At 48.5% G+C, this 18,374-nt stretch overlaps 6 protein-coding genes across 6 annotated transcripts; 4 read left to right on the plus strand and 2 right to left on the minus strand.

Moving 5' to 3' along the window:
* The first annotated feature begins 2,380 nt into the window (after window positions 1-2,380).
* On the plus strand, window positions 2,381-4,827 carry GGS22DRAFT_3302 (uncharacterized protein). Its single transcript, XM_047966825.1, has 2 exons — window positions 2,381-3,758; window positions 3,808-4,827. The coding sequence occupies exons 1-2, from the start codon at window positions 2,609-2,611 to the stop codon at window positions 4,779-4,781; spliced, it is 2,124 nt and encodes a 707-aa protein (XP_047823565.1). The 5' UTR covers window positions 2,381-2,608; the 3' UTR covers window positions 4,782-4,827.
* Window positions 4,828-5,223: 396 nt separating this feature from the next.
* GGS22DRAFT_149012 (alcohol dehydrogenase) lies at window positions 5,224-7,126 on the plus strand. Its single transcript, XM_047959077.1, has 5 exons — window positions 5,224-5,259; window positions 5,312-5,342; window positions 5,495-6,003; window positions 6,058-6,187; window positions 6,279-7,126. The coding sequence occupies exons 3-5, from the start codon at window positions 5,744-5,746 to the stop codon at window positions 6,933-6,935; spliced, it is 1,047 nt and encodes a 348-aa protein (XP_047823566.1). The 5' UTR covers window positions 5,224-5,259; window positions 5,312-5,342; window positions 5,495-5,743; the 3' UTR covers window positions 6,936-7,126.
* A 1,949-nt stretch (window positions 7,127-9,075) lies between these two features.
* On the plus strand, window positions 9,076-11,188 carry GGS22DRAFT_149025 (catalase). Its single transcript, XM_047959078.1, has 4 exons — window positions 9,076-9,716; window positions 9,773-9,848; window positions 9,913-10,869; window positions 10,969-11,188. Exons 1-4 carry the CDS (start codon window positions 9,312-9,314, stop codon window positions 11,076-11,078), a joined length of 1,548 nt encoding a protein of 515 aa, XP_047823567.1. The 5' UTR covers window positions 9,076-9,311; the 3' UTR covers window positions 11,079-11,188.
* On the minus strand, window positions 11,189-13,507 carry GGS22DRAFT_149029 (cytochrome P450). Its single transcript, XM_047959079.1, has 5 exons — window positions 13,063-13,507; window positions 12,691-12,960; window positions 12,492-12,628; window positions 11,790-12,436; window positions 11,189-11,719 (listed from the first exon to the last, which is right to left on the minus strand). Exons 1-5 carry the CDS (start codon window positions 13,318-13,320, stop codon window positions 11,382-11,384), a joined length of 1,650 nt encoding a protein of 549 aa, XP_047823568.1. The 5' UTR covers window positions 13,321-13,507; the 3' UTR covers window positions 11,189-11,381.
* Window positions 13,508-13,956: 449 nt separating this feature from the next.
* GGS22DRAFT_3389 (membrane dipeptidase-domain-containing protein) lies at window positions 13,957-15,799 on the minus strand. Its single transcript, XM_047966846.1, has 3 exons — window positions 15,170-15,799; window positions 14,423-15,094; window positions 13,957-14,360 (listed from the first exon to the last, which is right to left on the minus strand). The coding sequence occupies exons 1-3, from the start codon at window positions 15,653-15,655 to the stop codon at window positions 14,034-14,036; spliced, it is 1,485 nt and encodes a 494-aa protein (XP_047823569.1). The 5' UTR covers window positions 15,656-15,799; the 3' UTR covers window positions 13,957-14,033.
* A 421-nt stretch (window positions 15,800-16,220) lies between these two features.
* GGS22DRAFT_194098 (MFS general substrate transporter) lies at window positions 16,221-18,312 on the plus strand (the record flags this gene model as incomplete). The annotated part of the gene is made up of 7 exons (XM_047965454.1): window positions 16,221-16,667; window positions 16,716-17,016; window positions 17,066-17,073; window positions 17,142-17,221; window positions 17,285-17,341; window positions 17,412-17,690; window positions 17,752-18,312. The coding sequence occupies exons 1-7, from the start codon at window positions 16,532-16,534 to the stop codon at window positions 18,310-18,312; spliced, it is 1,422 nt and encodes a 473-aa protein (XP_047823570.1). The 5' UTR covers window positions 16,221-16,531.
* Window positions 18,313-18,374: the final 62 nt, after the last annotated feature.

Consider the following 18,374-nt stretch of genomic DNA (forward strand, 5'->3'; position numbering starts at 1 on the left):
TTTCGCGGGGACCTCGGACTCCGTATTTGAGGGGATGCGGACGACTAGATGGATGTTTTCCAGAATTATTCCGGAACCAGGACCACGCGAGGGACGGCACAGTAGCTTATGGCTTGTGGCGCCACAGCCACGATCTCCCGTTCGGTAGAGAATGAAGAAAAGAAACTGCCTTAATACTCAGTAGCGGTAATATTATGGTAAGCCAATGGATATGTGATAGGGCTGATAGGTGTGCAAAACAGAATTAGACATGCATGACGCATTTGGTTGAGTCAACTAGGCTGTCTCAGGAAGACCGGCTTCGCTCATCCTCGCTCGAGAGTTGAGATAATGTAGTATGTAGAAAGCAGACCGGACCAGACCAAGACCGCTTGATAGAATAAAACGCCGTTTAGTGAACGGGCGCTTTTTGCCAAGACGGCAATATCCCATGATATGGAAAGGATTTTGTCAGGGGTGACGTCTCCTGGAGCGAGAGCGAATAAGACCGGTCGGTACCCAACATTCTTCCTGCTTTGTCGAGACAATACACAATAGTACTATGCGTAGCAACGAGAGATCCCCGTTCACCGCCTCGAAAAGGGAGGTCCCCTCGAGAAATATGGTTGCCTGATATTAGATTGACAACCTCGCAGAACGATTGGCGGACCTACTATGTATATGCAACATGTTTGGTCCTGCTTGCGAAAGCATCACCTAAAGAGGTTCTATCATGCTTTGTTCCTTTTTTCTAGCTGCCCATCCGATTCCTAATATTCGACGTATTTGAGGCAGACTAAGGCATGTTTAATATATGAATGCAGGTGAGTTGCAGCCCGAGATGGTTTCGAGTGTAGCCCTATGAGCCCAATAAAGCCTTTTCGTCCGAAAGGAGTTAAAAGCTATGGAGTTGAATATGAGCCGGGTCCTGTTGGTGATAATGAAAGTCCGCCCTCAAGTCCACTCATCTGATGTTCCAACTTCCAAGGTTGCTTTACCGGAGGACACCCTTGGACCTTGGGATTCGGTGCTTGGATCATTAGCCCAGCCCTAAAGTTAGGGAGACGATCTGGGCGCTTAATAATGAGCAGGAACAATGCATTGACTTGACGTTTGAATTCGCCTATTATGTATGGTGACAATCCATTTTTCTTGTGAACTTAATAATTTGAATATTTACCTACCTAACACATTGTATTTCTTGATGTTTTTTTTTGAAATATTCCTGAGTTAAATCTGTACCGAGACACTAATTTATAGGACATGGTCTTTTAAATACATATTTTTAGATTTTTTAGAATGAATAGCGGTCTTGGAGCGTATCCATATTCATCCATGGGTTAGATATAGAATTATCAGTGACTTCCAAGTTCGCAGATTATTAGCATGGCAGTAGGTGGGGCGACTTGGGCGGGGTGATAGGGGTGATGGACTTTGTGTGTCCTACCTACCCAGAATGCTAAACTCACCATCTCCTTTGCGACCGAGTGAAATTTGTGATTTACTTCCATTCATCTTGCATCTCGCATCTTTAAACTCTCCCACCTTAGACTCGACGTCCAACCGCCTCTGTCGTTTTTATTTCCCCGCGCCGCTTTCGAAGTGCGAATTGCCGAATCGACTGTACCTAACAAATCAATTCGCTCGCTCTAAAGACGGTTCACGATCGGTCGAATTGGAGCAATTCTTGCCTTTTTGCGGTCAGCTATTCGGTTAACTTGTCGCAACACCAAGAAGAGATCTATTCATCCACGCCATAGCTTGTCGTATTACTTCCGCGATCACCACCGTCTACCAACATTTAAACATCCGTTTCGTTATCGGGTCGGCCCTAGAATTATCGGCAGGATTATTTTAAGATACGAAACAAGGGCATTTAGAAATAGACTGGAACAAGTGCCTCGGCGTGCCGTCATACAGAATCAATTGCTACTCGTCTCAAGGCTGCGAGTTTGTAGTTATTGCCGGCTACTTACACCGCCTCACAGGCCGTATAACCACTGTGTTTTTCTTCGCGACACGTCAGAACCCTAAGACAGCGACCTTTATGGTGCTCTGATCTGCCTGAATATTCGGAAAGAATTGCCAAGGGTCTCTCATTGTCGCAGATCTCACAGCGAAACATAGCGTTTTGCAACCCACACATACCACGCAAACCAGACAGTAGGAGCATTCAACAGGTACATATCCGAAGTACTAGCTAGACCTGGTCTTACTGGAGGTCCCCTCACCTGATTCCCCTCCTATTCTCGCCAACCTTCTGAAAGAAAAAGCTAAGACCACTGTATTTCAAGCTTATACGTCAGTGAGGTCAAGTCGACAAAGCAAAGCCTTCTTCATACAACTAGACTAATTCGAGTCGCCCACATTATTTCTTTCTTTTTTTCTTTTTTATCCTATCATATCGAGTATCTAAACTTAAAAGGTGTCTCGCATCAGATCCACATCCATTATCGTGTTCAGTACGGCGCGAAGACGGTATTTGGAAGAAGGGGTCAGACTCGCCTAAGCACAGCCCCCCTCAAACGTAGCACCTAGGCTGCGCCACGCTGTCAGGCAGATTCGCGGGTCAAGCGCATTCAACCTTGCCAGGCTTGGGATTTCTAAAGACAGAAACAATTTACGCGCCATGGATCAACAAGCTGTCCAACCTGCAGGGTCGGCTCGTGGCCGCTCACCTTCCGCCGGAAATCACCAGCCTCATATAAGAAATAGTCATTCTCCTTCGCCTCATCCATATCAATCCCCGGAGCCATCGATCGGCCTCGGCATTGCTATCGACCCCTCCTCAGCAAGCCCCCAGTTCAACAGCTCCGACTTCAATAGTTACGATACCAATGCCGGTAATCAATTCATGAATACATCACAGCAGTCTTTTCCGGACCCGGCATCTTTCGACCTTAATCCAGACTACTCCCAATCCTTGGCGTCGCAATCTCAACCCGCGTATTCGCAAAACCTCCTAGCTAGCGATTTTAGCAACAGCGACTTCTCCCTGTTCCCTTCTACCCAAGATAATCAGTTCAATACGAGTCCTCTATTTGGCGACCTTTCCCAAACTCATGCGCAATCCCTCGATCCAAGCGATCTGACCAATATGACGTCTCCACAAACGCATCACTCTCCTACTCCGCCCCACCTTCTGAAGCCGGAACCTGGTTCGGCGCACCAATCTCCCGCCTTCAACCAACATCAGTTCTCGTCTCCAGGTCACTCAAGACATGCGTCGCTAGGTCCCGAAGCGGCTCTTATGCCAGGGCAACTGGATTGGAACCAGCCCCAGTTCCAAGGACATCGAAGGACGCCGTCAGAATATTCAGATGCATCTTCGGCTGCGCCATCTCCACATCTGACAGGTAACGACAGCTTCGAGCACCCAGAGCACGGCCACTCACCCATGCAAAGACCTCAAGACGGCTTCTATGACCCCGTCATGGGGTTGGGTAACTTTAGTATAACAGCCTCCAACCAGAACAGTCGAAGCCCTTCTCATAGCCCAGCTATCTCCCCTCGAATACTCCCTCAACAGATGACCGATGCCAGCCATACAGGCTTGATGTTGAACGCTGCATACCCGAATCCTCCAACAATGGGTTATCCCGTCCAGGGTTCAGAGGAGTTCCCTTCTCTGTCTTCAGATGGGGTCATAGATCCCTCCATAACTCAGTCCATGGCTCCGCCGTCAATTAACATCGACTTTGCTCCTAATTCGAGGCAGAACAGTTTTGAACCTCCGAAGCCGCCCATGGATGCTCAGTCCTTGACACCACCCGACAGAGGTAAGCCATGGTTGTGCCGCCCGGATTTTCGTTTACTAATAAAATTTAGGCCGACCGCGATCACGCCCACGTGCAGTTACGGATCCTTACAATAGTGGAGGAGCAGTGCTCTCGCGACCCAACACCCCCGGCCTGTCGCCGCACCTCGGTGCCGACTTGGCTAATCGTAACCGCTCCGGTTCCGAGTCATCGGCTCGATCACTTTCACCCGGTGATAGATCTGGTAGTGCCAATGCTGTATCCAGGAGACGCCAATCTATGTCGGCTGTCCCTAATAATGTGATCGCACTCCGCCTTGCAGACCCTGAATACCAAGCTGCCCAGGACAACGGAAGCACGAAGCGAGTGCAGAAACATCCCGCCACCTTCCAATGTACACTTTGTCCGAAGCGATTTACTCGGGCGTATAACCTCCGCTCCCATCTACGTACACATACCGATGAGAGACCGTTCGTATGTACGGTCTGTGGAAAGGCTTTCGCTCGACAACATGACCGTAAACGTCACGAAGGCCTTCATTCTGGCGAAAAGAAGTTCGTTTGTAAAGGAGACCTGAAGGCCGGAGGTCAATGGGGATGTGGCAGACGGTTTGCCAGAGCAGATGCGCTCGGCCGTCATTTCCGATCCGAGGCGGGCCGTATATGTATAAAGCCTTTATTAGATGAGGAAATGATGGAGAGACAACGCGTTTGGCAAGAACAGCGAATGCAAAGCATGGCGCAGAACATGGCTCAGCCGCAAGTTATGGACCCTAACGTTTATCCTGGAATGGAGACAGGTTATGGTTTACCTGCAGCTTTATTAGCACAGTACCCGGCACTGGCACAAATGAATTGGGCTCCGAGCGAAATGGGTAATGTGGACGAAGAACTTAGCGGTCGCTCGAGTTTTGATGCGTCGGACTACGATGACGGCGATGATACGGGCTACGTCAGCGGTCCGGGAACTGGGTTCGGCGAAGGTGGCTTACAGCAGAATTTTGGCGAATCAATCGGTTATGCTAGCGACTACGGCGGTCGGTAGAAAACTAAAACGATTCACCTTGTCGGCATGATTACACGAGTATTTTAACTTTCGGAGGATGGTATTAATATTTGAATGGATGTTTACACGATTATAAGAAGCTATACCTGGGATTTTGGGCGCCAAGCGGGATGATTCTATATGATGACATTTTATTTCTGTCGAGGATACTACGCCCTCTTAGATGGCATGATAGATACCAATATGAGTTATATGCTTTTTCACCATTTCTGTTTGCAATTGCTTTTGACATTGAACCCTTTTCCATCAATGACACCCTCCAGGGCTGAATGAATTTGGGTTAGGGTACATACCTGCTTCGGACAAGGGTTTCAATCTCGGAACCGATCATTTACCAGCCTTATCCGCTCCAGCTATTTCGTCCTAAAATTGGAGTTGACCATTTCAAGGCCATGCGGGTCTGGCTAACTCGCTTGCGAACCCTTGAAATACGATTGCTGAATAATCACCGACCTAGGTAGATACTGTCGCCGTCGCCAGAATTTTCTAGCTTCTAAACGATCAAATAGGTGCCGGATGTATTAACGGAATAGAGTTAAGGTTTGCTGCTAACTCGCTCTACCGGCATCGTTTCTTTTCACAAGCCTCGGCATCTTGCCACTTCCGGACATTCCCCTGGTTCTAATGTTACAATTCACAAGGTTAATAGTTATGCACTTTAGAGACAATTACTGATTAGAGCATCCATTCAGGAAGCTACACGATGCCGATTAATTACTGATTGGTGTATGCTCCTGCTACATCACGATCGTTCGCTCGACATTTGTCATCAATAGCGTTCCCATAACCATACATCAGATTATAAATCCTCCCTCACGTTATATCGCTATAACATTGTGGCCTATATAAACCGTCATTCCCAATTAGACATATCTCATGATTAAACAGTCTTCAATTAAGGACAATCGATAAAGTTGCAACCAAGATCAAGATCTTTGACAATGTCAGGAAAAGCTATCGTCGGAGTCGAGAAGGGGAAAGTCGAAATTCGCGATGTGGAAAAGCCCAATGTGAAGGAGGGTTATGTGCTCATCAAAGTGACCGCGGTCGGTCTAAACCCGGCGGATTGGAAGGGCATTGAATACAAGGCGGCACCTGGCCTCAGGTTTGGCGCAGACTACGCCGGAGTTGTGGAGGAGCTCGGCCCCGGCGTGACGAAATTCAAGAAGGGTGATCGCATAACAGGAATAGTTCATGGAGGGTAAGTAGAACTGAGAAAACAATACCCACGACCAATTTCTAACATATCCTACAGAAACGAGCTCGAGCCAAATGTTGGAAGCTTTGGCGAATACACCCTTGGCAGAGCGGATCTCCAATTCAAGATCCCCGACAACCTCACTAACGAGCAAGCCGCTACCATCGGCGTATCCACAATAACAGTCGTATGTCCCAGCCCCCAAATCCGACTCAACCATTATACCTAGCGATATAGAAATCACACACATTCAAACCCGTACTAACATAAACCACCAGGCCCAAGGTCTCTACAAAAGACTCGAACTCCCATGGCCCACCTCCCCCACCCCAACGCCCTTCCCGATCCTAATCCACGGCGGCAGCACCGCGACCGGGGTCCAAGGAATCCAGTACGCCAAAGCGTCCGGACTAACCGTCATCGCGACCTCCTCGCCGCACAACTTCGAGCTCCTCAAGTCCCTCGGCGCAGACACCGTCTTCGACTACCGCTCCCCGACCGCCGGCGCGGAAATCAGGGCCTTAACGCGCAATGAACTGACGCTGGCTTGGGACTGCGTCGGCACAGGCGCAGAGCTCGTCGCGCACGCGCTCAGCGACGCGCTGCCGAGTAAATACGCAAGCATCATGCCCGTCGACGCGGAGCGCGTCCACGCTATCAATCCGAAGGTTCAGGGTCCTGTGTTTCACATCGGGTACGATGTTTTTGGTGAGCCGTATATGTTTATGGGGAACCCTGTGCCCGTGAAAGAGGATGAGCACGAGAATGCGGTTCGGTTCTTGCAGGTTGCGGCGGAGTTGTTGGGGTCGGGGAAGGTAAGGACGATTAGGACGGTGGAGAATTTTGGTGGGAAGGGGCTGGAGGGGGTTTTGCTTGGGTTGAGGGAGTTGAGGGAGAAGGGGGTTAGTGCTGGGAAGTTTGTTTATACGATTTAGGGATGGGATGGGATGGGGTGGGATGGTGTTTGGGAGATTTTGAGGGTTGTGAGGGTGGGAGGTGGAGGTGCTTTTTGGGAGGGTGAGAAATGTTGGTAAAAGCTGGCTTACCCCTATTTCTAGGAAGCTATTTAGCACGCGAATCATAATATGACGGCATTGACATACACAGGATCTATTTCAGTTACCTCCGAAGTTTATGAATGCTATTAGCACCTACCGTCCCGAGGAAATTGCAAAGCTACAAGTCTAGGGAAACTGCCACCGTTAGATCCGGGTGGGACCTAGGTTCCGGTCGGGAGTGGGCCATCGAATTGTGGGGTATGCCGAAGCCAAGCGATTTCTTGTGACTCTTCTTATAACGTGTGAAGTTGATGACATGGAACTTGTCAGCTTGTCGCCATAATCTTTTATATAATACTATACACAGACACCTAGTTATTCGAATCCGAGTTATACGTCTCGAGTGAAAGATTCTACAAGCGTGAAGAACTTCATTAGAGGTTGTGGGGGTAAGTATCCGAGTTCACTAACTAGGAGCCAGGCTGCCAGGCTGCCAAGTAAGCACAAAAACTTCGCCTACACATTTCTCTATTTGCTCGCCGCACAGATGTTATGTCTGTCTAGCTCGACGAGGATGTGAATTGTGATATGGCTTGCAGATAGTTCAATCCCCTATGTGGGAATGCGTCAACTAATATAACAAAGTCCGACTGGAATGTAATACTTCCGAAAACGGTAAGACGGTAATGATTTTTCACAGAATTTCATATTTTTAATTAAATTATTATTTACTTAAGCATTTACATTTGGCTATTTCGTCGTTAAATTTACGATTACGGTTTCGTCGTGTCGATATGACCGGCATTTTAATTATAAGATTACCATGCCCGTTTCTTCCTTAACTTCCGCCCGACGCTGTGGAATATGTCGCCGTCAAAAGCACAAAGTATATCCAAGATCCGGCATTGCTAGTCTTTACCACTCTAACGAGGTTAATAGTGTACATGGACGCAGCAAGACGACGCTTGTGACCGATGCTTAGAGAAGGGCCTCAGTTGCCCACCCCAAAAAGGCACCCCTGGCTTTCGCCTTCTTACGCGGAGTTTTGTCAAGTGCGACTATTGCCGTAAGGCCCATGAAACTGTTAGTAGATAGACACTTTGTTGTCATTGTATGTCTCTAATCCTCTCCAGTGTCATCCAGTGGACCGAAAATGGCCCAGCAAATGCGAATTTTGTGTAGCGAGAGGCTATCCCTGCACGGTCCCCCGAACTAAAAAACAATTCGAAGATCTCCATTTGAGACAAAAGGATGAGGAAAACATCGCTAAAGCCAATATTGAAGATAAGTTACAGCGCAACAAGGAGAAAGAGGCTACGATGACTTTTCCTTCTATCCCAAGCTTCGTGTCTGAAATTTCCGACTCAGACGATTCCATTTCGCGTGTGTTTACCCTGGGTATGTCGCCGAGGAAGCGCCTGAAGGAAAGTAATAGAGACACTCAACCTACCTCGGTCGAGGAGGTTGAACGGCTCAAATATACCATACAAAATATGGAAGATGAGTTTCAGGAAATTTTGAAAGCGGAGCAAGAAAAATATGAGTTGGATATAAAAGCATTAAAAGCAAAGCAGCGAGAGGAGCTTAATCAGCAACGCGAGAGATATGAGTCAAGGATTGACGATCTCATCAAGATCATGAAGAACTTGTGATAGCATGACTAAATCTCGGTACCGCGAAATTTGTCGCATCCTCTTAGAGTATCGATATGTTACGAATTTGACCTTTCAGTAATTGATAATCAATAGCGATGGAAATCTGAAGTTTGACTTGGTTGTTAAACATCCCGAGGAGATACAGTACGGCTTATTCCATGTAGGCACTACAATCCGAGCGAAACCCGAATAGCACCGAGTACAGCTATCCGGCCTTCAACCAACAATGATTCGGACTTCGGAGAACCAAAATTACCTAATTCTACCTATACACCACCCGACTTGATACTATACTAGTATCAATAGCCTCTTTGTGAACGCTGTATAGTAGAATAATCTGAATCTACCTATATTGGAATCATATAGAGGCCCTTGAAGCCGAACTATAGGACATGGAGGCTAGTATCATCATGTCCACGCTAGGAAGATCCATAGAGAAATTCCAAATATTACCGGTCATTCCCCAAGCAACTCCATCGCAACTACTGCAGTGAGCTTCATCATCAAGTTGCGCTTATTCAGCACCAGAGTTTATACTGTGTTGAGCCTTAGGTACCTATCTAGGTATATTTAAACAGACGAGATAGACCTAAGACCTGCCTGATCTCTACTTATTACTCAAAGTCACATAAAATTCCACGTTCAACTATTTCTCATTATGGCACAAGAAACACCTTATTATACTCTGGCAGAGGGTACTCCTATGTCAAGAAATGATACCTCAGTTCAGATACGCACTGGTGGTGGCGGTGGTGGTTTCGTCCTACTTACATCGACACAGCTGATCGAGAATCTAGCACACTTTTCTCGGGAAAGAATCCCCGAAAGAGTTGTCCATGCTAAAGCTGGAGGAGCGAGAGGGTACTTCGAAGTCACGGATGATATCTCGGATCTTACTGACGCTGATTTCCTAACTGGCATCGGCAAGAAGACTGAGTGCCTTGTTCGTATTTCCACTGTTGCCCCTGAAAGAGGCTCGGCGGATAGTGTAAGGGACTTTAGGGGTTTTGCTATGAAGTTCAAGACTGCGGAAGGAAACCAAGACTTTGTGTTCAACAACCAGGTATGCTATTATTAACACTATCCAGTTTACATAGCATACCACTAATGTGTATATAGCCAGTATTCTTCGTTCGCGACCCGATCAAGTTCCCTTCCTTGAATCGTAGCCACAAGCGCGACCCAAGCACTGAGAGTAAGTAGACTCCTCTAGTATCCTAAAGACTCCCTATCTCAACAGCCCCTAACCCCACATATAGTTGCCAGTTCGGATATGTTCTGGGACTTCCACATCCACAACCAAGAAAGCATCCACGCATTGATGTTCCTCTTCGGGGACAGAGGAATCCCTGCTTCCCTCCGACACGTAAACGCTTATAGCCAAAACACCTATAAGTTCAACAAAGCCGATGGCTCATACTGTTACGTGCGCATCCAATTCCTAACGAACCAAGGGATCCACTACTTCACAGAGGAAGAAGGCGCCATACTAGCCGGCACCGAACCCGACCGAAACCTCGAAGACCTCCAAACCGCAATCCGAGCAGGGGACTTCCCCTCATGGGACATGTACGTGCAAGCCATCCACCCCTCCGACATGGCCTCCGCCCCAATCGACATCTTCGACCCGACCAAAACCTGGCCCTTAGGCAAATACCCGCGCCGCCGAGTCGGGCGCATGACGCTCGACAAGAACCCGACAAACTGGTTCGCGGAAATCGAGCAGTCCGCGTTCAGCCCGAGCACCATGGTCCCCGGCATCGACGCAAGCCCCGACCCGCTGCTCCAGGCGCGCATGTTCGCGTACCCCGACGCGGCGCGCTACCGGCTCGGCGCAAACTACCAGTTCCTCCCTACCAACGCGCCGAAGAGCGCGGTGTACTGCCCCATCGAACGCGACGGCGCGATGAACTTCACGGGGAATTATGGCGGGGAGCCGAATTATATCGGTGCGAGGATTAGGCCGACGAGGTTTTTGCAGAGGGGACAGGATAGGAAGGTTCAACCGCAGCGGGTTGGGAGCCTGGATACGGCTTTGGAGGGGAATGCGGCGCCGGTTGTATTCTCCTCGGAGGTGACGGATAGAGACTTCGAGCAGCCGGCGGCGTTGTGGCGGATATTAGCGGGCCAGGAGGGCGCGCAGGAGAGGTTCGTGGGGAATGTGGCTGCTCACCTTAGTGGTGCGCAGACGGGGTGGATTCGGGAGGGGGCTTATGGTACGTTGTTCCTTTCCTACCTAACTAATTTCCTACTTTTTCTTGATCTCTAGTTGAGTCATTGGATATGGATAATGCAGCTGACTCAGTCCCATGCAGCGATGTTCAGACGAGTCGACGAGGAGCTAGGGAAGATGGTGGAGGCTGCGACGGAGGCGGCTGTCGCGGGTAAGCTCGCGAAGAATCTGCATAAGATGGCCTGGCACTGAGTCAGGGGCTTCAGCTGGACTTGGCTTGTAAGGACGGAGATGCTGGAGGTTGGCGTGGTACAGAGATAGACGAGATTAAGCCGGAGATGGACGGAGATATTTGAATCACTACTCCTATTGGTGTTCTGTTTGATGTGGCTAACGCCATGATTGTCTGCTATGGATGCCTTACAGTGCTTCCCCTAGTGAAAATGTACTATGTTGTACCACCCCTTCGTTCATACAGTAGATCCATGTTTACTCAAGCGTATATACAGCATGATATTATCTGAAATGTACACCCCTCTTAGACACATATGCATCTCAAAAGTCCCCCGAGAAGATCATCTCCCGAGTGACATCGGCATTTCGCGGCACAAAACGGACAGTCCTGGCCTTCGGACCCGCGATGGGGTTTTCCCTGGTCAGTAGACCCTCTATGGGGTCTGCAACGATAGGGTTACTTGTGTCTTCGGCCGGAAAGACTTCGAAGTGAGCTATTAGGTGGAAGAAGGCAGCGTAGAGAGCCTTGGTCGCAACGTGGCTTGCTACACACATGCGGCCTCCGATGCCGAAGGCAAACTGGTGGTGGTTTGCTGTCTGTTCGCCACTCATCCAACGCTCCGGTGCAAAGATGTTCGGGTCTGAGAACGCGGATGGATCTAAATGACCGGATAATCGTTAGTAAATAAGGCAATATTGTGTTTTTAAGAGCCATTGGCAGCTATTTACCTCTTGTACAGGCCCATGCGTTCAGGAATACTAGTGTATTGGGCGGTATCGTCGCACCGTTCCACTGGACTTCCGAGTACGTCGCTTTCGGGAGCGCGAGACGTTGAACCACGAAATAACGACCGACTTCCTTCGTGAAAGCCTCTATATACGGAACCCTAGTATGCGCAACATTCGGCGACTGAAGCAACCGGGGATCTGCTTCCTTTATCGCCTGGTATGCTTTGTCCTGGATATCTCGACGGTGCGCTAGTAATACGATAGCCCACATGATCGATCGCTTGGTAGTATCAGCGCCCGCGAGCATGCTCAACCCGACACTAAGAAGTTCATTCTCTGTAAGGCCTTTGCTTTCTGGGTCTTTAAGAACATTGCCCTGGATGCAGGGGCGGTCGGTGCCGGCGGCGATATCCTTTCTCAGCTTCTCCTGAAGCGCACGGTGGTAAGCATACCGTCGCTTTCCAATATCGGCCATGTGCGAGCCCTTCTGTAGTCCGAACCATCCAGCAATGGTGTATATGGGCCGAAGTAGCGGGATGTAGTTAGAGTAGTTGCTGGTAGGGTTTCTGAACTTGGTGATTTCTCCCTCGATATAGAGGATCTCCGAGATCATGAGGTCCTGGTGCAAGTCTTTGACATCCTCGACACTGGGTACGTGGTTATTAGCTATTTCATTTTACTGTTATACCCGGAAATGCTTACCGAGTCCCATAAGCTAACGTTAAACTCAGGTTCAATGCGAATTTACGCGCTAGGTCAAGAACGTGAACGGTTTCTTTGCCGCCACCACAACTAGATAGGATATCTGCAATAAACGCTCTCGACTCTAGATCCAAGATCTATCGTACATGGAAGTTAGCAAGGAAGGATCACTGTATGCTAAGCTGGCAATTACGCTTACTGGATAATAACTCTCCGTGCTGGTCTTGTTCAAAGCCGTAGCGGCCACTTTACGCCGTCTCTTGCAGCTTTCGTTCCAAGGGCTTGTTCCGATACTCATTATCGGCTTGTCTTGCTGGACTTTCTTGTGCAAGACGTAGAAAACGGGCCGCGAGTTCGTTGCTTCGCGCTGGGTGATGAAGAGCGCGCGAGCTGCTGCTATACTATTGACTATTACCGCTGTGGTGTTTCCTAACTGCACCTGGAAGACATCGCCGTATCGTTCAGCCCACTGTGATGGTAGCGTTAGCATGGGTTTCGCTTCTCGGAGTGTATCAGGCGTCTTTAGGAAACGCGAGTTCGTGTTCAGGAAGTAACTCAAGAAAGTACGTACTATTCTATACTCGTCTGACGTCGCCGTTCCGCGCAGCGATAAGATGCTCCCGAATAAGGGGTAGCCCCATGGTCCCGGCAGGTTTCGTATTCGAGCTCGTAGCCTCACTACCTCATTCAGTGCAACGTATATAATTAACAAAATCGCCGGAGCGAAGAATAATAGCTTAGCCAGTGGTAAGAGAAGGTTTTTGTCAAACGTCGCGAGATCATTCAGAGGGTTGGGCACGACCGCCATCTTAGTCGGTAAGTTTACCATAGAGGATATCCTGCAGTCGTCTCGTCTCCCGACTATGATGATGAGGTAGAGGATAAAAGTCTTCCGAGAACGAGGAATGGAATCATCATATCATGTAGGTACCATCGATGGACGATCGGATTCCGTTCAAGCGAGATCCCCGCATGGTAGGTTGCGATCTCTTTCTAACCAATGGGTTATTATAGATTGTGACACGATGATTCTCGGCACGAGAAAAATGGACTGGGGTCGCCCTGCCGCCTTAACCCATCTCTGGTAACAATGTTCGACCCTTGTTGGATGGCCGCTTGCATGCAACCTTTCCAACGAATCCGCGTATCCTGATTGATACGAAAATGGGTCAGTTCCCAAGATCCATCATTAGTGCCGTGTTAACGAACCCGAATAGCTGGTATCGAGTATTCCCATGTCGAGTTTCGGATCTTGGTGACCGAAACCTTTTATCGTTATCATGTGAGAGTATGGCTTCTATGTATTTTGAATGACACCATCCTAAAATTGCGCGATGTAGTGGAACGCTGATGACTTACCCGATCTTATCCACCTACCTATTCCAACTTGAATTCAAACCTGACTTATAATGGAGTAAAGGAAATAACTACCTAGATAGAGGCATATCTTAGTAACTACCTCAACTCCGGATGCTAACTAGGTAGATTATTCCCATTGCCTTGATTCCTAATAGTCTAAGCTACTACTGGAAATAGAACTAACTAGATATCATTATCGGCTTTCACCATGGAAACATGTTTCCCAGACTTATCAACATTGAACTGTTCAGGCTGACCCCAGTCCTCTCTCGCCGCCAACTCCCTCGTCTCTCGGTACATGTAAGGCGAGTGTTTATAGCCCTTATGCCACTTCCGCCCCTCCCACTCTTCCTCGACGGGCTTTCGCCCTTCGGCTTGAATCTCCCTAGCTCTGCGCTCGATGGACCCCCAAACACGTAGTATGTTATCCCCCACTAGGAGTCTGATTTGGTCATCAGTAGCTCCGCGAGCCATCAATATCTCGATTAAGTTAGGATACTTTGATACATCCTATGTAGGTAGCGATGAGTAAGCAGCAGCTACAAACAACCGAGGATATAGGAGTTACTTACCTCCAAACCGCTAGGAGTAAAAGGAGTTCCGCTAAAATCAGACCCAATGCCAACATGTTCCCAACCAGCGACTTCGGCCAAGTGCCAAATATGATCAGCGACGTCGTGGATGGTGACCGCGCTCGGATCCTTCATATTCAAGAACCGGTTCACAAATACAGCCATAACTATCCCCCCGTTCCGACGGATACTACGGAGTACATCATCAGGCACGTTACGTAAATGAGGCGTGACGGAATATGCTCCTGAGTGGGAGAATATGACAGGGGTTTGCGTAATAGAGAGCACGTCTCGCATAGTTTGGTGAGAGACATGGGAAAGGTCAATCATCATCCCTAGACGGTTCGACTCGCGGACATAAGCAGCGCCCAAAGTCGTGAGTCCCTCATCAGAGTTTCCACGAGCAACAGTCGAGGCAGACGTCGCCCAGGCGTTGTCGCAATTATGCGTAGTCGTGATATATCGGACCCCTAAGTCATAAGCCTGTCGCAGCGCAGCGATGGATCCTCCAAGCTGGTGACCCCCTTCGATCCCTAACATACTCGCGATACGGTCATTTTTGAACGCGGCGCGAGCGCATGTGGGTGTTTCGCAGTACGTAAAGACATCTGGCGATTCCGCGATAAACCGCTTAGCTACGTCGATTTGCTCGAGCGTGTCGCGGACTATCCACTGAATATGGGCGTGAATGGGTTAGAATCCAGCAACCTGATGAAAGTAATTAGATAGTCGATCAGAGACGCGTACAGATGGATCCTCGAAGTGTTTCTGCGCGACGTCGCATTTGACATGCACGCTCCAGAACTGACCTCCCATCATCCCCTGCTTCATCCGTCCGATATCCGTGTGGCCTAACAAGCGTTGGTTTGGATTGAATCTGCCGTCGTATATGCGGTTATGTAGCTCGACGCGCAGAAGCCACGGGAAGTCATTGTGGCCGTCGATGAGTGGCGTCGTCTCTAATATGCGTTTGGTGCGCAGGGCGTAGTTGGTTGGGTCGATTGGGGATTCCGCTGGTAGGAGCCAACTTCCGAGAGATGTAAAGGGGGTGATGAGAGCCGCGAAACTGGCTACGATTATTGTGCTTCGCCAACGCGTCCACCAACTATATTGCGATGCTTGAGGATGGATTATGAGGGCATTTCCATCCGAGTCTGAATCTACTCGATCCGGTCTTATTGCCGTCTGGAGAGGTGTTCCCGGCCTCGAATCAGTTTCGGCATTGGGTGCCATTGTGTAACGTCCGTCGCCGTCCCAGAGACTTCGTTATATCCTAGCTACACGAAGAAATCGCTCGACATGATTGTCAATTGAATATGGAACTTATCCGTCCAAGATCGTCTTTGAGATCGAAGATTATCTGCGATGTCGGGATTCGTCGGTACATCTCGGCCGAAGTTTCAGGAATCGTGATTCCGCGTCCCCGACGCCAAGATTTAAACCCGGCTTGCCTGCCGGGCGAGCGATGGAGCTTTCCAAACGCGTCGTTATCGTGAACTCTTGTGTCACTTCTCATATTTAACTAAAAAGTTGGTGGCGTAATGTGACCCCAACATCGCATCATAGAGTAGTTATTGCGTCCGTTTAGGGGAGAAGAGCCGTCGCTGCTGAAAGCGCGTTTTCTCCAACGCTTCGGTTTTTTTATGAGAAAAACTCGGTCCGGTCGGATGAGACACATATTCTACCTATCATATTCGCGAGTTTTGGGGGTCGGAATACCGAATCTGTTAAGCGAGTCAGCTCGATTAGCTAGGTGATTATCGTCGAGGTTGCAGCACACCAGACAAGCATGCAGGTTGGTTGGAGATGTTCGCTTCCCCCCTCTAATATCTTCAATTTCTACAGGGTTTCTCTACCCCCGTCCAAAGAGAGGAATACAATTGATAAGCACGCAATTCCAATTACACCAGAGCCTCAGACACGTTAAAATGTTCGTAGACCACACTTCGTACGTACTAGTGTTCGCGTTGCAATTATTCAGATATTAGATATCAAGTTCGATAACCTAGAGCGTCAATATAACAAACATACCTATCTTCATGCCCTCCTCCGTCATCTACTCCAGGCCTGATACGCGAATTCAATTAGCCGCGTACTCGCGTTTTAACCATGGGAGACAGCGACGGAGAGGAAAAGCGACACGATGCCGTGGCCGTGGAGGATGATAGATCGTCGTCCGAAAATGATACGGCAGCAGAGAAACGGCTTGTGAGAAAGACTGATTTATTGATGATGCCAGGCTTAGGTGAGCGTTTTTGTCAATTTCACGTTGAAATTCTGTTAACCGCGTAAGCTCTCGCATATTTCACTCATACCCTTGATCGCGCCAACCTAGGAAATGCGAAGACCGATGATTTTGAAAAAGATTTAGGTCTGGTGGGCAACCAATTCTCGCTTCTATTAGTCTTATTTTACATTCCTTATGGTCTTTTCAATATCCCATGGTCGATATTAGCAAAAAAGTACAATCCGGCTCGAATAATTCCTCTCGCGATCCTGAGTTGGGGCGCTTGCACGATGGCGTCTGCTGCGGCTAAGAACTTTTCCGGCATCATGGCGGCGAGAATCGTGATGGGTGCAATTGAAGCAGCTTGGTATGTGCGCGACTGTTATCTTGAGAAATGCCTAGTGTCTAACGAGTAGCCTAGTATGTGAGAGAATACCACATGTCATGGTAGATGATGTTAATGAAAATGAAAACTAGATAAACCCTGCGAAGTTTACTATTTATCTTTATTTTATACAAGAAAGGAGATCGCCTTCCGAGTGTCGTGGATTGGACAAATGGGGTTCATCGCGGTAAGTTGAAAGACTCCGGAGTTAACATGTTAATTCACGTATCTCACTAACATTATTATTCAGGGGGCTGTATCGGGGTTAATATCGTGGAGTGTTTTTCAATGGCAGGGAAGACTGAATGTAAGTTTTTAACATCTACCAAGGTAATTAAGAAAATAGAGGGATTCCTAACCACGATTGTTGGGAAAAGGGTTGGCAATATTTATTCCTCATCGAAGGTTCAATCACAGTTGTCGTAGCAGCCTATCTTTACGTATTTGCTCCGCGAAGTCCGGAGAAATCACGATGGTATACCGACGAAGAGGTTAAACTCGCCAAATACCGACTCGAGCAAGACTCTCAAGACCAAGACAAGGCGTTCCGTTGGGACGATGCGAAGAAACAGGTCAAGCAATGGCAGACGTGGGTTTTCGCATTTATGGCTTTGATGTATGGCGTCGGCGTTGCGAGTAGCTCCAACTTTCTTCCGGTATGTTAAGATTTCGCATCCTTGATGAGAAAAGAAGGATGTTTTGGCTGACTTCGTATAGACGATGATCAAAAGACTTACAAACAAAACTACTACGGCTAATTTGTATACTGTCGGGCCTAACTTAACAGCATCGGTGTTCCAAGTCACGATATGCTGGCTCTCTGACCGGTATCAGCAACGCGCGACCTATGCTTGTGGCACCATAGTCATCTCCCTAATAGCTTGGATTCTTCTAGGCACCTTGGACCTGGTTCACCAGCCTCAAGTAGGGTACTTCTTAACGTACCTAATCACATTCGCCACCTTTATCCCGAGTAACCTGGTTCCCGTGTGGATCGCATCAAACACGCCTACCACAACTGGCCGGGCCGTATCACTTGGGATGAATTACATGGCGATGAATTTGGCTGGCATCGTTTCCTCGTTGATATACCGAGAGCAAGACGCACCCGTCTATCGACCTGCATTGATCACAGTTGGTTGTACGCAAGGTGTTTTTCTCGTTACGGCCTTGGTGATGCGACAATATTACGCCCGTTTCAATAAGAAACTCGATTCTGGGGAAATTCCCTACGCCCCGGGAATGGAGGCTCGTCCGCAATATCGCTATGCAGTTTAAGGAAAAGGGGTCTCGTACAAACCTGAAGGTTTAGGATTAGTTATTAAATAATGTATTAGCTG

The sequence above is a fragment of the Annulohypoxylon maeteangense genome, assembly GCF_022496945.1.
Source record: "Annulohypoxylon maeteangense strain CBS 123835 unplaced genomic scaffold GGS22scaffold_1, whole genome shotgun sequence".
Taxonomy (NCBI): domain Eukaryota; kingdom Fungi; phylum Ascomycota; class Sordariomycetes; order Xylariales; family Hypoxylaceae; genus Annulohypoxylon; species Annulohypoxylon maeteangense.

Excerpts from the sequence above, each read along its gene's own strand:
- GGS22DRAFT_3302 (XM_047966825.1), top strand. The coding sequence starts at position 2,609 with ATGGATCAACAAGCTGTCCAACCTGCAGGGTCGGCTCGTGGCCGCTCA. Across the intron at positions 3,759-3,807 it reads CTTGACACCACCCGACAGAG|GCCGACCGCGATCACGCCCA; the intron begins GTAAGCCATGGT and ends AATAAAATTTAG.
- GGS22DRAFT_3389 (XM_047966846.1), bottom strand. The coding sequence starts at position 15,655 with ATGGCACCCAATGCCGAAACTGATTCGAGGCCGGGAACACCTCTCCAG. Across the intron at positions 15,095-15,169 it reads AACACTTCGAGGATCCATCT|TGGATAGTCCGCGACACGCT; the intron begins GTACGCGTCTCT and ends GCCCATATTCAG. Across the intron at positions 14,361-14,422 it reads TTACTCCTAGCGGTTTGGAG|GATGTATCAAAGTATCCTAA; the intron begins GTAAGTAACTCC and ends CTACCTACATAG.
- GGS22DRAFT_149012 (XM_047959077.1), top strand. The coding sequence starts at position 5,744 with ATGTCAGGAAAAGCTATCGTCGGAGTCGAGAAGGGGAAAGTCGAAATT. Across the intron at positions 6,004-6,057 it reads ACAGGAATAGTTCATGGAGG|AAACGAGCTCGAGCCAAATG; the intron begins GTAAGTAGAACT and ends CATATCCTACAG. Across the intron at positions 6,188-6,278 it reads GCGTATCCACAATAACAGTC|GCCCAAGGTCTCTACAAAAG; the intron begins GTATGTCCCAGC and ends ATAAACCACCAG.
- GGS22DRAFT_149025 (XM_047959078.1), top strand. The coding sequence starts at position 9,312 with ATGGCACAAGAAACACCTTATTATACTCTGGCAGAGGGTACTCCTATG. Across the intron at positions 9,849-9,912 it reads GCGCGACCCAAGCACTGAGA|TTGCCAGTTCGGATATGTTC; the intron begins GTAAGTAGACTC and ends CCCCACATATAG. Across the intron at positions 10,870-10,968 it reads GATTCGGGAGGGGGCTTATG|CGATGTTCAGACGAGTCGAC; the intron begins GTACGTTGTTCC and ends AGTCCCATGCAG.
- GGS22DRAFT_149029 (XM_047959079.1), bottom strand. The coding sequence starts at position 13,320 with ATGGTAAACTTACCGACTAAGATGGCGGTCGTGCCCAACCCTCTGAAT. Across the intron at positions 12,961-13,062 it reads CGTCAGACGAGTATAGAATA|TGGGCTGAACGATACGGCGA; the intron begins GTACGTACTTTC and ends CTACCATCACAG. Across the intron at positions 11,720-11,789 it reads CGCATGGGCCTGTACAAGAG|ATCCATCCGCGTTCTCAGAC; the intron begins GTAAATAGCTGC and ends CCGGTCATTTAG.